General features: G+C 31.3%; 1 protein-coding gene across 1 annotated transcript in view; it reads right to left on the bottom strand.

Moving 5' to 3' along the window:
• LOC125059117 (nose resistant to fluoxetine protein 6-like) overlaps nt 1–18,168 on the bottom strand; it is a 29,799-nt gene that overhangs the window by 9,359 nt on the left and 2,272 nt on the right. The window contains exons 2-3 of the mRNA XM_047663336.1: nt 3,839–4,008; nt 1,282–1,475 (exon numbers count right to left, since the gene is read on the bottom strand). Of these exons, the coding sequence (XP_047519292.1) occupies nt 1,282–1,475; nt 3,839–4,008 (364 nt within the window). The remainder of the gene's footprint in view (nt 1–1,281; nt 1,476–3,838; nt 4,009–18,168) is intronic.

Genomic DNA, 18,168 nt, shown 5'->3' with positions numbered 1-18,168 from the left:
CAAGAGTAATGGATGAGCTTCCCGACAACTAATTAACAATCAATGGAAACAATTTCTGTAATAATTAATAACATTCGGTTTCACTATCTATAAATACGTCCAAAAATTATGCTACAACCCTCAGACTTCTATCTGCACTATTTACAATGTTAATTTATAGGCACGTTCTGTTTGACTCATGTCATACATTTTTTGTTGAAGTACTGGATTTCTCACGATATATTTTGTGCATTAAAAAACATTTGTCACACAACCGTGATGTCAACGGGTTGAGAACCGCAAAGATTTTAAATTTCATACATATTTAAATACAAACGACCTTTGACTTAACACTATGTTTTATTAAATTTTGTTAATTGGACAAAAAATTTAATACTTTTAATGTTTTAAAACAAATTGATAGATAAGTAATTTAGTGTCATATATAATCTTTTCAATATATTAGGAAATAAATGATGACCAACTAAAGTAAAACGGGTTAAACTAGATATATAGGATTTTTTAATGAGGTCGTTGACATAATCAATTAATATATATGTAAATATATGCGTCACGTTTTTGTCGGAATTTTCTTGAACGTGCGAAAGGGTTAACTTCAAAAGGGCATAGAAGTTACTCTTTAAACATACATAATTAGTGATTAAGCTCAAAACTAAATGGCTGCTAAATAACTCCATTCATATTTATTTATTAACATAAAATAAATAGGTACACATTAAACACAAAGAACTCACGAAATGCAAGCAGTTTTTATAGGATATTTTGCAAAAGGAAGCATGGACGTGCGAAATGCCAAGACAATCTTAATTAGATTAAAAAATATGAAATAAAAGACGATAGTATAACTTAATAATTAGAAGTTTTTAACTATCTCAACTGTTCTATATCAATCTTTTTTGCTTAATAATTACCTAAGCCTGATCGCCTATTAATAAAAAAAAATACAACGAAACAGATACGGAAATCTGAGGGCCAAACCTAAAAGGTTGTAGCGCCATTGCTTTTTTATTTGTAATTGGCCATAATCATCGGTTATAAGTATAAAAATACCTTTTTGGATCAAGAATGAATTGCGTCATGGGGTAATTATTTTGAATACACAATGTTTGTAACAAGATATTTTGGTACAAAACTTTCCGTTCGCACAGACGGTCAATCACCTCTAAACAAAAATAATCGAACAATTATACCCTTTAAAGGTATGACGCACAAGGGTCCCTTTTGAGTTCATCTTGGAGGTCTGAGTTCAACGTATTCAATACGAACAACCAAAAAACTTACATAAATGTAATATCGAGCTTATTAACACTCAACGGTCTTCGTGTATAGCAATCCTTATCAATGACTTCGACTCTAGTTGTATTTCCAACGGAATGTTTCAGAACACCGCCAACAAATCGCTCGACTGATCGCGCATCGCATACACTTGGTACACAGACTGCCCAACGTAGACTCTCACCACGACCAGTGCGGATCTGAAATATTATTGTACTATATATTTATTGTGCTTTCCAAAATGTATTCATTGCTAATTAAATAGTGTTGATAGTTCCATATTGTAATACATATTCAAAGTTTAAAGGCATAATAAATTTTCCCCTGAAATTTCATCCGTTCCGCCAACTCTTACTCAGTTTCGCAGAGATATCTTTTCCAAATATTTGCAATAACTTATCATTTCACTCTTTTTAAGTCGCACTTCATCTCTTGCTTTTACACAATATATTTTAGTTTGTAACAATTTAATGAATTGTATGTAAGTTACCAATAATTATTAAGTATAAAACATTTAATACAGCATGTGTTTGCTCGTTAAAAGTGTACAATTGGTTTTTTTGTGCACTCCTTACTATCCTAGTCATCAACACAAACAAATAATCGCCGCTTTCAGTGATATTTGTGAAATAAAACAGTCTGGACGAAATAAAAAAAACTATCTAAAATTTAAAAAATACAACAAACAGTAAATTACATCTACTATGACGGTCTCCTTTTATAAATTATATTATGTATAAAATACGCCAATGGAAAACTTATAATTGAACAGACTGGCCGATAAATTGTTAAGTTTAGCGATCTATAAGGAAAATCTATAAAATTGACTCCACTACAATATATATAATCAATGATATCAAGCAATTTGTTGATATGTAACCATTTATAATTACTTGAAACACAAAACAGGCATCCAATTAAAAACTTGGGTTTACAGCACTCATCATTAACCTATTACCGCACAGGTTGGCTACAAAGGCTTTGACGGCTTTTATGAGGGAATGCGTGACCTACTTGTCGAGTGGGTCCATGTTATAGATGAGGTTTTAAACCACTTTGCAATTTCAAACCATGATATTCTAAATTCAACTACAAATTCCTAATTCAAACTGTAAGCGTATTTTTACAGAATTTTAAATTAAGAATATCTACACAATATTGAATTATAAATGCAGTGTTTGTGTAGGAGGAGCTTTAATTTTTTTTTTTAACAAAACATAGCACAGCTTTAATATCTATCGAAACAAAGGCACATCTATATCTTCAATGGTTTTACAAATAATTTCCTCCTAATAGGAGGAACATCGGTCACGTTGGAATTAGTTTATAAACAAAAGATTTTATTTCCGAGGTTACAAAGCCGCATCCATCGTCAGCTGTCAACTGTTTTATATCTTCTGGTATACTAATATGGGTTTTATGTAACAATACGAGAACGTGTAACGATTATGTAGACATCATCATTGAAAATAGTATGGCAAAAACTTAGTTTCTGTCGACAATGCTACGTACAGATATTATGTCAGTAATATGGACGATCCCAATTAAAACGTGTGCGTACTTATGTATACGCGTTAGAAGTTATAATTCTTTGGCGTAACAAGATAAAAATCTTAAAAAAAATTTTATTCTACATTTGTAGAAAAAACGACACTAACAATAGAAAAAAACGAAAATGTTGACTATAGCGCGCCTCGTAAAAATTTACTATTATCATTTTTCCCTAACGCGCCAAAAGAAGTATAACTTCAAAAACGTTATAAATAACTAAACGATCATTTTGTTATTCTAAATAAATATTCAACCAAATGAAGTCGCTTGTTTTAATGATTATTGTTACAAAAAGCGAAACATACAAGTATATACACATGTATTTATGTTAAAATTACGTAAATATAAATCTACAATGCTATTCAAACATTTAGTGTCAATACACAGGACCCCTTAATATGTAACTTGCACCTCTTGTTCATACATAAGATTTATTTATTCATTTGCAACATTTTAAAATAATATTCATAAACTTATGTTAGTTTACCTCTTGAAATGAAGTACAATGCTTTATCTTAAGAAATAAAATAACTTTCCGTCCGCGACATAATGTCCAAGTTAATATGGACCGATTATTTATTTAATCCAATTTTCTCAGCTTTCCCATCTCTAAACTTACCTAGTATAGATGTTGAGTTTCAAAAAATTAAAATATATATATTGCTGTGTTTACATTTTCGTGCCTATTTTTGTTTTTTTATTTAGATGTGTTACTCATACTTTTATAAAAAAATCTTATCTGTGAAACGTAAGACCAATACAAGTACAATAATTATTACTATATACATATATTTATACAGACCTTATATTTGTGAAGTGTCCGTCATGTCAATAAATAAATAAATGAACAATAGGGTCAAAAACCCGAGTCACGTTTAAATATATGTAATAATTAAGAAAACAGAATCCGCCAGACATTTACAAGAGTTAAATCATAACTGAGCTAAAACTCTTGAACTACTAAAATTATATTAACTATAATATTAAAAATGAAGTTGTTTGTGAGATATACCTTTTTGGTTTCCTCTCCTTCCCGCCATTTAATAGTCGCAAGGCAGTATTGTCCCTCAACAGTCAACCCATCACCTGGTTCATTTATATCCATACACTCGTCAAAGTTACCCAAATGGTAGGATGAACCAAAAAGCAGGCCTTGTGGGGACTTCGCTGATGCGTCGAACACTGAAATAATATCGTTAATTAATCACAATTCGTGCGTTATATAGAATGAAAATACGTTTTTACTGTTTTATTCAAAATGTTATTAGTATGTATAGATCCCGTTTATAAGTATATGTTCAGGAATAGGAATATTTAGGAAATTAAAAGCGGTAAGGGAGCGTTCAAGTAGTACGTAACGAATTTTGGAGGGAGGGGGGGGGGGGGGGTTCCTTTTGTAAAACGTTACGATGCGGGGATTAAATTACGCGTTATTGTTAATATTATTATCGACTTTCAAGTACTTTACACAAGAGTCACCAACCATGAACCAGGTCGTCACGAAACGTTTTACTATACTTGGTTACGTAACAGAAAAACGTTACGGTTCGTTACACGGGGGGGGGGTGTCAATAATGTCCAAAAATTGCGTGACGTAATACTTGAACGCTCCCTTAGCTGTTCTTAATAGATCAAATCGATTTTTATAGATCACGATATTTACGGTGTCATTTAAAAAGTTTAGGCATAACATCGTATTATATTTTATGATTAATTAATATAAGTAATTACTTTGATTATTAGCGATTTGATATGCTCGTGAGGCGCAAAGGGTCCGTATCTTGAATACAATTGATTACGCCTACATCGCTAATAGTACCAAAGACAATTCAACCCAAAGAGGTCTCGCGAGAAGTTAAACCTTTTTTCTAATTGAATAAACGCTACTTATTCAGCTTGATATATTCGGTAGTGGGCTGATCAAGTTCTTAAGCGCCTATCGGGTACCTAATCCGCATTGTTAAGCAAATAAGTATTTTTAAATAGGAAGTGACTAGTAAAAACTAAGACTTGTAGTTGGAAGTTTTTAATATTGTTATTAATTTTTGTAAAATTAATGTCCAGCCTACTTCGTAATCGTCAATAGATATATTATAACTTATACTGCATAAAATGCATTATAAATGATGTGGTGTACTTTATTAAATACACCTTATTTTACCCTATATATTATACAGTAATTGCATAATTTAATCACCCAATGGAATAAATAAATATTTACTTCCGTTCATAAACTTCATTTAAGAAACTTTATTAAGAATACTTAACCCTTCCTCGTCATAATAACTTATAAAATAACAATGAGTTTATGTTAATTTGTAAAATATTCCTTAATTAAATATTCGTTCAGGACTCAAAATTATATTCAAAGTTCATTGACATTAGATATCCGAGGCGGCCCTTTAGCATAAAAAAAGTCAGACAAAAGCACATACTACAAGATAAACACTTGAAATTATTACTTTGCAAAGAAAATATACTTTTAACCGAATTAAAATCGATAGGAGGCGGTTTACAATTCGATGTTTCAATAAATTCATTAATGAGAACTGTGAATAGAAGAACTATTCAAATATGAAGCATTTTTAGACATTTGCAGTTGTATTTATAAAGGTCATCCCAAATTATTTAATTGTTCTACGAAGATCGGAAATTGAGCGCGAAAATTCTCAATTACGACATCAGTTACGTCACTCGTGTTTTACTGCCGTGTGTAACAATTTTTTAAATGTAAAAAAAAATTCTAATTGTCTACGGAAGTTTTTCCTCCATATTTATTATCAAACTACTCGTATATACAATAACTAACGTATAAGTTATTCTTCAATAAACAGACCTTAAAATACAGAAAAATACTGGACAGTTTTTTTAATTAAAACGATTAATTTTAAAAAATGTCTTTACATTATACCGCCATATGAGAAAGTGAGTATTCAGATTTCAAACTGATTATTCAAGTCTCCAGAGATGACACAATGCCGATTAGCAGTCCCTGTACGTGTGACCTTGGCACACCGCGAATATCTAAGTAGATTTTTTGGAACACTATATGACGACTCATGGACGTATTCTAATGTTAAAGAAATATTTGAATTATTAAGTACGTATCTGTGGTTACTTACACCGAGTCGCCTGTAGTTCTATTCCCGGTTGGAGATATACACTTTGTATTGTTATCCGCTTGTCGGTTAGGACGGAGAGCTTTGGTATTACACTTTTCATATCGCGGCGAGGATGAAGTTTTGCTGTTTTTACGTTAAAATACATGAAAACATTGATTTTTATATCAGTAGTAATTGCCCATCAACAATTTCCTTTTCGGGCTTATTACCTCTTACGAATAAGAGGCTTAAGCAACATAAAGGACATACCCTTCAACTACAGTACAGCTCTTATTTTGCCTTCAACTCGTCCATAGCTTGATAAAAAGCCATATAACGGATTTCATTAAACAAACTTTGATTAAAATTAAGTTAAGACTTTCTTACCTTTAGTTAAAGGAACTGTCTCCGGAACACATTAAAATTATTTTATTTAAACGGACTTATATAAATGCTAAACCTCTTTATTTATATAATAATAATAATATTTATAATAGAAAATAATATAAATGAAAACAATTATTTGAATAAAATAAACTACACTGGCTATGTAGTAACATAGTACGCGTATAAAATACATGTTTAACTATGTAAAATGCAAAAGTATTAAAACATTTCCACATAAACAAACTGTGAAACAATTCAGAGTGAAATCTGTTATGGACTGCTAAGGAAACCAATTGATTTAGAATACGGGTTTACAAAATACAGTTCCTTAGATTCGTCAAAAAAGCTGCGACATCTTTGTGGCTTAGTAATTAGCAAGGATGTTATACAACCCGCGTTAGGTTCAACTCTTGTCGAAATAACTATAACCTTAATAATCATCTTTTGCTTAATAATATCAACTCAACGATAGATGAAGACAGAGTCCGTTATGTTAATCTTGAGCAAAAGGCCGACTGATACATAGTTACTACCAAAATTCATCTATATAACACGGCGCAATAGACGCCATTACAATACACAATCATTTAGTTTCAAACGAGTAGGCTCGAAAGCAACATTTTTGAAGCCTGAAATGAATAAATATAAGTCTACCTACCTCAGAATTAAAAAAAAACTAGCGGCGGTGTCTTGTTCTTAAATTTCTGTATCTATCTATTTATATTAAATGTCCTTAATTATGTTCGTCGTACACACAGTTGCTGGGACATCGGTGCTGAACAAGCGGTCTATTTTTGAGGTCTAGTATCTGGCTGCAAGTGTTGCGCATATAGACAGCTTAATGAACGGCAAACGTATCTACTGACTAAATCGTTGTCCATATATAAAGGTAGTTACTTTTTATGAACAACCTTTGGCGTCCCCCAAATAAAAAAAAAACATGGATTGAGGAGTAAATTAGAAAAACATTCGCACTCTATATGCACGATCTTAAAGTAAAGTAAAGCCACGTGATTCACTACTGCTCAAACTGCTCTTTAAATTCAAATCTTATATTTTTTATTAATCATGCATTTCCATGTTAATAAGATAATCTTAAAAATGAATAAATTATATTTTATCTCACTCATTAATTACCTCCGATATAAGATAAATATTAACAAACTTTTTGCTGCGACGTGGTAAAAGAAATTTGTACAAAAACGTAAATTTAAAAGTTAAGAAACAAACATCGAATATTTTATTAAATATGTATTAATATAATTTTAACAAGGTAATAAATTAGATAAACGTTTAGTGGTCATCGAAAATTGAGAAATGACACTAAATTATTATTTTTTTATATATATCACAGTTCATTTGTCACCGACTTAAAAAGAGAATATAAAAAATTAGAAGGAATTATCGGGTTGGGTTTAGAAATACGTCGCCTCAACTTGATGATACTGATTATGTAGGTATCTCGGGGGAACTTGATTAGAGTCCCCTTCCAAGTAATTTTGGCTGCCGGAGTTGCGTCTAAGTATAAAAAAAATAATTTTGCGTATTGTATTGAAATTCGTTAAATGAAACGTATATTTTATAGTTTTCTCTTAATTATTGTAATATTTCAAGCAGCGTGTATTTCAAAACATGTGAAACGAAACGCAAACTGCTACTATGAATGTAGATTTTGACAGAAATTACACTTACAGATTCAATCCGTTACTTTCAAGTTTACGTGCATGTGCGTTTATTTTATGTATTTAGATTTTTTGGAAACTTGGCTGTATTTTACAATCGAGGTAATTGTTGCTAGTCTGTTCTACCACTAGAGTGTTATTTTAAATCCATAGGCGCGGAGGAAGAGCAGCCCTGCGATTCTGTAACTCACTTTTATAACTCACACAGTGGATTTCGCATCGGCGCGCGGTTGCTCTCAAATCAGTCGTGAAGCAGTCACTTTATGATTTGGCATTCTGAAAAGGTGGGAGCTTGTAGTTTATTGTTTATCACAATGCCAAATCATTAAATGACTGCTTCACGACTGATTTGAGAGCGACCGCCGATGCGAAAACCGCTGTGTGAGTTGGAAAAGTAAGTTACAGAATCGCAAGGCAGCTCCCACCCGCTGTAACAAAGCACAAGCATTATGCAAGCCGTAGCGGTTACCGAATTATCGTAATTAGTACGAAAAAATATTTCATTTGTCGTGAACTAAATTATAATATTTACTCCCTAATTAATGATCAGTGTGGTTACACCACTGTTTTAATTAATATACCTACTATTTTACGCCATGCTCTCATTGTAATTACACTATGCGTTTTCCAATACAAGAATACAAATTCAATTGATAGTAGCACATTGTGAGTAAACATCAAAACATTACATTTTTCATTAAATTTGATTTTCCTACTAGAGTTTTCAAAAATTGCATTATTGTATCATATACGTCTTAAAAAGAGCAATGATCTATTTTCATCTTGGACTTATAAGATTCAGCTTAATCGATAATTTGATTTGCCACTTAGACGTTATATTAATTAGTTGAATGTTCGACTAATTTAGCTGAATTGCATTATCTCATTATTAGGTAATCAAAGAATGCATTTAGACGCGACGATATATGACACGATGTAACGCGATATAACATACGAAAGTATCTAACATTCATTTATTATTATACTTCATGGACAGCCTTGTTCCTCTAAAAAGTAATATGGTAATTTATATTCCTATTCAGTCAAAGCAATCAGTAGAATTGGTGAAACAAACCTCACTTCACTTTCTTGCAATGCTATAACTATTGAGACGTCGCTGGCGCATAATATGGTAAAATGTTTTGTACAAGTTCTCTCTTGTAGGAAATTCGTGGTATCCATATTGTTGTTTTATAAAATCTTAGTCTTATTGTTCAAAAGACTACTAAAGAGTAAAGGTTGATATTAATAATCATAATGAAACTCTGTTGTGGACTACGGTCCTTTTCTTTCAATTTTCAAACTGTCACCACAGACCATATTGTCACTGACATTTGACGTTAACGTTGTTTGTTTCATCAAATGCCTTCACGTGACAAACTGACAGCGGTAGTCGAATCGACGATGACGTAGCATGGTAAATAGTATGTCTTCGCCTCTATAATCTTAATGCTTAATACTGTTTTGAAGATTGATTTCGTCGTAAACAATTGTTAATCGTATTTGTATATTTCACACAAATGGCGCAATTATGTTCGGGGCAAAAAAAAAACGAGTTTTGTTTTAAAAATTCGATTCATATGCTCTTAAGCTGAGAAATATGATAAGTAAAGTAAATAATTTGTATACAGTATACAAATTATGTATTTACTTTCGAAACACTTTGACATCGTTTGGCATACAAATAGTTTTTCCGGGGTATACATCTATAAATTTATTTGAAAATTTTGGCACTGCACAGTGCACACAGAAGGATCAATTACATAACTCTAAAAAGTTGTTTACGAGTATCATCGGAAGGGTGCGACGCCATTTTGCATCGAGAAACGTTTTGGCGGGTATTATGAATGTTTTTGCTTTAAAAATCAAAACCCTTTTGAAGATTACATTCCATTTATGAATACGACAGAAATACTATATGATTGACCAAGTTACCTAATAACAGACATTTATAAATAATTAGACTATTGATCATGTGTATTTAAATCATTAAATGAATGTTATATAATTTTATGTAATCATATATACCAATAATTCCTATGACTTGCTTTAGTTTAGTACGTTTTTCTAAGGCTTGAGACAAAATCACTAAAACCATCATTTTCACCAAAATTACTTTATCACAATCACCAAAACTGTTTTTATTTAAATATTGATGAAGTTGTATTTTAAATTAAATGAACAAAAATAAATATTATATTTGGAACGTAATTTAATGCGATTAATGCGTTTGTTATTTTAAAATAGAAATGTTTATGGCTGGTATTCTTATAGTTTTGTACAAGTCAGTCTTCAAATTCAAGATTTTATTAAAGTAGCTTCATACTTGCTGCACGCTTGCGGTGCCACATTGCTTGTCATCTTTATCTATGCCGTGGTTCACATTAATTATAGTCGTGTCGTATGCTGTAAGATTCCATATCAAATTACATATTTTATATGTACAGCCGTGTTTATATGCAAAACGCGTACACTGTTGTCATTGTTCACTGAATGTTCTAGAATGTGACGTGTTAAATTACTATATGGAATCTTGTACAACTTTTAATATTGCGTCAACGCATTTTGAACGAAAAATGCAATCTCATTGATATAACTATTTTAATAAGGTTTATTAATATTGCAAAGTAAGCCAAAATAAACATGTGGTTTTAATCCTGAGATTGTGCGTTTGAACTCGGCTGCTCCTTTTACTGAGGACGCAATTAACACTGTGTGATGAAGGAAAACGTAAGGAAACGGACAAGTTTTAGTCGTCAACGTGTATAGCATGCTGATAACCAACTTACCTCTAAATAAATATCGAATAATGCGAGGGCAAGGCAAAGGTTTGAAGAGCCGCTAGATTACTATAGGCATTAATTTTAATTAACAAAACTTTAAAGTAACGCAGATACCTATTCTAGAAAGATAAAACAAAAAATATAAAAGATTGTTAGTAGTGTTAGTTTGGTTTCACTCGGTTAATTTTTGAGGCCAATGAGGATAAATGGATAGAAATATACTAAGAGTAAAATATGTAAATGAATCAAATACGTATACATAAGTAAGGGGCACTGCTGATTCGCGTTTCTTTTCAAAGCCAAAATTGTATGATATCTAAGACGTGTCAAATTCAACTTATTAGAATAAAGGAACTATGCTCCGTTATTCTTTAGAAATCCCTTTAAGTGTATTTATTTGTAATTATCAGAGCCCAACATAGTCTATACTAATTAATATTATAAAAACTTTTTTAGCTTATTTGTAAAAGTAATCTCTATTACTAATAAACCGATTCTATAAATTACTTCGATAATGATGGTGTGTTATTTTATATAAGAACGACGTGTTTTAGTCTTTTGTTAACCATTGTTATTATTCGTTCATTTGTTTTATCTTTTTATTGACACAACAGCGGCAAATATTTTTTTTTAGGTATCACGCAAAATGAAGCGTATAGGTATTGGTCATTTTCCTGTTTAGTGTTATACGCGGTTTAATGTTATATTTCATGAAATCTTCTTTTTATATTAAAAAATTTACGTATTTTACATTCTTGCTACTATATATATATAGCCCGCTCTTAAAGAATACGAAACATGAAAAAATATTGTTACTTTAGAACTTGTATAAAATTTAATATATCCTGTTCTGTTATAAATCTTTTGATCTGTTATTAATGTTGCATAATCTACGTTCATTAAACCCAAAGGTATAAAAATTTAAATAACTATGCACGATTCGATCATATTAATTAGCATTTATATTCGTTTTTGAACGCAACAATAATTATTTGTCATTCCATTTGATTTGTGTTTACAAGGTCGGCTTAAATTTATGTTTTTTAAACAAACCACCTACTTCAATTAGTCAAATCGTATTGGTTAGACAGGAAGTGATATAATTCTGGAGAAACCAAAAATATGATAATGGAGATACTGAATACATAAAATTGCAGTAATATGTTGAATTGTTGGATGTGTCACGAGTTTCATTTAAATATTAAACAAAGAAATAAAAAAAACATCTAATTGTATCCCTTTTTGAATCTTTTTGATATCTAAATCAATCCTCCACGACAGAAAACAAAACAGAAGAAATTCGAAATTAGAAGGGGGACATGAATGCATTGTTTCTTGAGGGTCTTAAGACGGGCGGTTCTCCGGATATATTGCTGTGCAGATTTTAATCAAAATTCATATAAAAATATTTCGATATCAATTTATGTAAAAATTGTATATCATGTTACTTCCCTTATTTAATGCATCTTACTACCGTACATTTTTGAAGTTATGCTTCTTTAGGCGCATTATGAATAATTGCTGAGAGCGAAATTTTACGATGCGCGCGCACCGTGACACAAAATTAACAGAATGAAGTTGAGAATGAAGTGGCGCATGTTATCACGCACGCCGCCTCTGTTCACTGTGTATTTATATTTATAATATTTATCCACATGCTTTGAGTTTCTACATTTAAAACACGTGTTTTCATTTTGTTTTCATTATACAAGTGCGAATTTTGTATGTGCGTCTAAATTATAATCAGAAGTGATTTAAATTGAATATTTAAATCAATACTAATTAATATTTGAAAATAATAATAAATATAATATTAATAAATATGTATTTATTTTTATTGTTTCAAACTAACTTTCAGGCTTATACCACTCTTACTTAAAACACAACAATAGATTTTTTTAATCTCTCTAGTGAATACATATTTTTCTCACATATTTCTATAAATCAGATACAATTTTACAATACAAGATGTTCCAATGCATACAAAGACAAATATTTGCATTTACTGACTGCTTTAAATGCGTAGGCGTTGTTTGGTCCTATAACAGGTTAATAATTCTAATAAAGTATTTTCTTCGTTATTTAATTATTTATGGCTTTTATAAAATATATCTTTGTATCATAAAGAACTGGCTTATACACAATTTTTATTAACAATAAATATTAAACCCTCTACATACCTCGATAAAAAAAATAAAATAAACAAGCCTTTATTGTTGTTAACAAGTTTTACACAGAGTAGTTTCGTGTGCCTAAAATTAATTTACTTATGACTAAAAAACACATTTTGACTATAAACTAGAGTTTAACTAATATATTACTAACAATTTTAATATCTATTGATTATCGGCAAATGGTAGTTTGGTTACAACTTGTCTTCCGACAAAGGCCTCCTCTAAAGCTCTCCAGTCTTTTCTCATTTTTGCAGTGCGAGTCTCATACCTCGATATATTCTTGACTTAATGACTAAAAAGGCGTGCCATTATCAGTCGTGGGGTATATAACAATTAATACAGGAACTGATAAAGGTTTAACTATATAAACCCTGCATTTCAGTATAAACACAAATAGAAGCACGCACAAAACTCTCACTAAATTATATAATTTTGAAGTCGTAATTAATAAATAACATAGGCAAATATGGAAATTAACTAAGAGCAGGAAAAATTAATGAAATTTAACGTGGTGATCGGTCGTATGTAAATAGGTATTCATCACCCTTAAGAGAATTCATAAAAAGTATTTGTTAAGAACAGTTTTTTTAAACAGGTTGAGAGATAACTTCTATGCGGATGTGAACAACTTAAAATAAGTTTTTGTAAAGATCTTTTTAAAATTTCATATTATATAATATACTAGCTGATCCGGCAAACGTCGTTTTGCCATCAAAATAGATGTTGTCCGATTCTTATACATACCCAATATGCACTCAACATTTCATGAGACTCGGTCAAGCCGTTTAGGAGGAGTTTAACTACAAACACCGCGACACGAGAATTTTATATATTGGATTTAAAAATTTATAGCTACATACATAAGTAACACACAAAAGTACTAATTAAAAACATCCTCTTCCAGTTTTTAACTCTTTGAATAACGTATTTTTTGTTAATTTGATCAATTAGAAGAGTGATAAAATCAAATTACTCCAAGAGCCATTTAAAGTTTGTACGTTAATAGTGGTGTTGATGTAGTCAATTAGATTTTATATAGTACAAATAAATATTATTATTTTATGTATGTTCTATTGGTACTTGAGTAATTAATGATAATTACATAGAATAATATACTGAGACAAACAAGACTATTGACTTCTATATGTGTAACGTTGACTCAATGATCGTAGATTATCGCCAACTCAAGCCTCAGATTTTTTCGCGCATAGCCTGATTGCCGGCGAAAAAGGCCGGTTCGGGAGAGTATAGACAACCCATTTAAAGCCAATATAGTGATAATCTACCATACAGTTTTCATTTTTAAATATATAATTAATATACCTATCCTCTTTAACAAAGAGGACGCAAAGTATATATACGTATTCAAAGCAAGTAAAGGTACTATTGTTATGTAACTATAATTTCCAAGCTAGATTAGTAAATTTAGCCTACAACCAGTATTGCTCCATCAGTCCAATGACCTTTGATATCTAGTTTAGTTATTCCATTGCTATAAGAATAAAACTTTAGTACCGTTAAGTACCTTTTTAACAAAAAGTATAATCTATGTAGGAAATATATATACAGGGTTATTGGTATTCCCCTTAGGACTATATCCATACCATATCCCCTATCACCATAGGGTCTATTTCCGTAAATTTTAACCTCTATATGAATAATGCAAAAGAGAAGCATTTTTGAGACTTTTTAGCATTTTTTAAAATAAGGCGGAAATCCCACATAAAAAAAAATATTATTTATTTAATATATAATTTTATTACATGTTTCAATTTGAATCTACTTTGATATTTAAAAATTGAAATACCGGTTATTTATTAAAACAAGTATTATTCGTCCACATTTAAAAATGCGAAACGAGAAACAATATTATTTCAATTTTTTTTTCCACTTATATTATTAAATTAATAATAATTTAGCCTAATAAAAGTTCTCGCTTGAAGTGACTTCCCCTATTGCGTAAGCAAAGTCGCATGGGGTCCATGTTGGAAAGCAAATCCTAAGGACCTTATATCTATTTATTTTTTATACTAATGATATGTATATATAGAAAGAATACTCCTGATTTTACTGATTCCTGATTTATATGATATTTTTAAGGTTTAAATCATTCATTAGCCGTACTACTGACCTACTGAGCTCCCTAAACACGTGAGTATAGATTTTAACTATTGTATCAGTATTATCTATTTAGTTACTACGGAGGAACATACATTCTAATACTGTTACGAATGTTAAAAACTTGATTCTGGGACTATTGTAATAAAATATAATGACTTAAATCGATCTATACATAATTATAAAGCTGATAGCCTTGATATTGAAGACGAAATATGACCAATATTGCGCAAGGTAACACTGACAAAAACGAATTCATTTTTGGTATACGATTTTTTATGCTCTGTAAGCAAGGAAACAATTATTTAATATTCACCCAGGCACTAGTCATTACTATAAAAGAGTTTAAAGAAGCGCTTCAAGGTCTTTGACCTTTATTACAGATTTCTGTATTTTATTGACCCTCTTTCATTATAGGCAAGTACGTAATCGGTCTTATGCCAAAAAAAAGGGTGCGTGTACTTATGTACGCGCGTAAGAAGTTATACTTCTTTGGCATTATTAAAAATAATTAATTTCAATTAAATAATCAAAGACTGGAAGACGAGTCATTATAGTCAATAAAGTTCAGTTTACATTTAAAAAATTAAATAAATAAATATTTATTATTATTCTCTTACATTAAGTGTAACATAAATTCTATTACTTTTCGAATGTTGTTTTTAAATTATGTCCAATGCCGTAGCATCTTCCGTGGGCAACTTCATTCTGTTAATTTTGTGTCACGGTGCGCGCGCATCGTAAAATTTCACTCATCAATTTTTCATAACGCGCCTAAAGAAGTATAACTTCAAAAATATCTGTAGGTTTTTGACATACAGAAGTCATATTTAGAGCTTGAAGAACTGCTCTTGCTTTGCCGGAGCGTGCTTGGCCAAACCTGATGGTGGAAGAACAGAAGACGAAGCATAATGCTGCAAAGTTGTTTATATTATAAGTAAGATCACACATATGCAAACAAAATTTAATATATATCATTCTGTTTAAATTAGTAACTAAACTCTTTCCATCAAAGTTTTGACTTCGAATCATACCCAAAGGTTGATCATACACATTAAAAATCGGGTCGGGATTCGAACGTAATACTTGAAGATTGTTAACTTAACCTTTTGTTCTAAGATTTTTAGGTGTTTCTTCTTGTGTGTCCAAATTAGTTTTATTACGACTGCCATTGCCGGATCGGTTACCATAGCGTAACACACTTTTTTTTCGACATACGCAACTTAATTTAATATGTTCGGTATTTTTTAAATATATTTACGTAATAATGTATGTACATGTACCCTAACTGTATTATTCGGTAATCAATTAATCCACGCCTCTTGATACGGCCTCCAGCCTTGCGATTCTGTAACACACATTTCGCAGTGAAGCAGTCATTTTACGATTAAGCATTCTGATAAACAATAAACTACAAGCTTCCTTATCAGAATGCCAAATCGTAAAATGACTGCTTCACGACTGATTTGAGCGCGACCGCCGCTGCGAAAACCGCTGTGCGAGTCGAAAAGTGAGTTACAGAATCGCAAGGCTGGGCTTCAAATGTAAAACACGCAAGATGTAGGCTAAGACTTAAGAACTATGACTCCAGTAAGTCAAATCCAATACGTTCTTGATATACAGGGCTCACACTAACACAGTCTTGACTCAGAATCTTAGGGTCTATGTCCACCGGACAGAGATTACCAGAGAGTTTGGAGTAAGTCCAGTACCAGTAACATTACGCTTAAGCTATACTACGTTTATTAGTAAAACACAACCTTATGAGCCCTTATTTAATATGATAAAAAATAATTTTAAAATATAGTACTAACAAAGTCCACGTGAAGATACGTAATACATAAAAAACTAAAAAATGCTTAACAGTTCATGTTTGCGCTACGCGGCGCAGAGTATGGTATAAGTATTGTCTAAATATTTATACGTTTTATCAAGTATGTACGATACAATTCAATATTTTCGGTTTGTATAGGATAAGCTATTGTATAAGATGCCCCTTAAATGTCCTTAACAAGGCATCAACAATAGCTTAGCGCTTTTTTATAAGATTGGGCAAACGTGCCTACGGAATAACCATAAAGACAGTTTCCCTTGGTCACCACACTTTTTAACATTACGTAGCTTTTTATTTAAAAAATACAAATCGTCCTACCTTAAATAATAGCTAAATCAATATTTTTCTTTCCTACCTGACTTTATAAATTTTTTTATAAGATAATAGGAGGCAAACGTTCAGGTGAGCCACCTGATGTTAAATGATACCACCGCTCATGGACACTCACACTGCCAGAAGGCTCGCAAGTGCGTTGCCGGCCTTTCAAGAATTGGTACGCTCTTTTCTTGAAGGAAAGAATTGCCAGAGACCTAGGTCTAAGTCGAATCCGAATTAAGTGTGCAATATAATAATAAACCACCGTAAACCGTCTTTCTTGTAGGTAAGAACAAATATTTTAAATTAAATCAATTTTATTTAACAAAACACATGCATCAAGGCTTCTGAGTTTAGTTTATGTTTATGTCACGTTTCCTTTTGCAACGACGTATGCGCACATCAGACGTCAACAATTTGAATTCGCAGTACGCCTCATGCCATTTTTCGATCACTTTATAATTCGGTATTTCCCAAAAGCATAAATAAGCTGTTTTGTGAAATTATTCAACAATTTTTGGCTGTTTATTTTCTTTTTTTTTTTGTCGTTCAGCCTTGCGATTCTGTAACTCACTTTTCGCAGTGAAGCAGTCATTTTACGAATTGGCGTTCTGATAAACAATAAACTACAAGCTCCCTCCTTATCACAATGCCAAAACATAAAATGACTGCTTCACGACTGATTTGAGCGCGACCGCCGTTGTGAAAACCGCTGTGTGAGTTCGAAAAGTGAGTTACAGAATCGCAAGGCTGCTCAGTTATTACTAGTTCTCTTAATCTCTTATTCAATTGTAAAAACCTCATATGTTTTTATATAATTAAAATATGAAATGATAAAAGCATAGTCTGTGTATCGTTCTAAAAAGTTGTGTGCTTTTTTTACACTTTTATTGGTAATTTAGATCGTTCCATAGATTTTATTTCACGCATTATTTCATAAATGCCACA

This window comes from Pieris napi, chromosome 19, assembly GCF_905475465.1.
Source record: "Pieris napi chromosome 19, ilPieNapi1.2, whole genome shotgun sequence".
NCBI lineage: Eukaryota > Metazoa > Arthropoda > Insecta > Lepidoptera > Pieridae > Pieris > Pieris napi.
The sequence above is the reverse complement of the archived record's forward strand: the minus strand, read 5'-3'. Positions and strand labels throughout refer to the sequence as shown.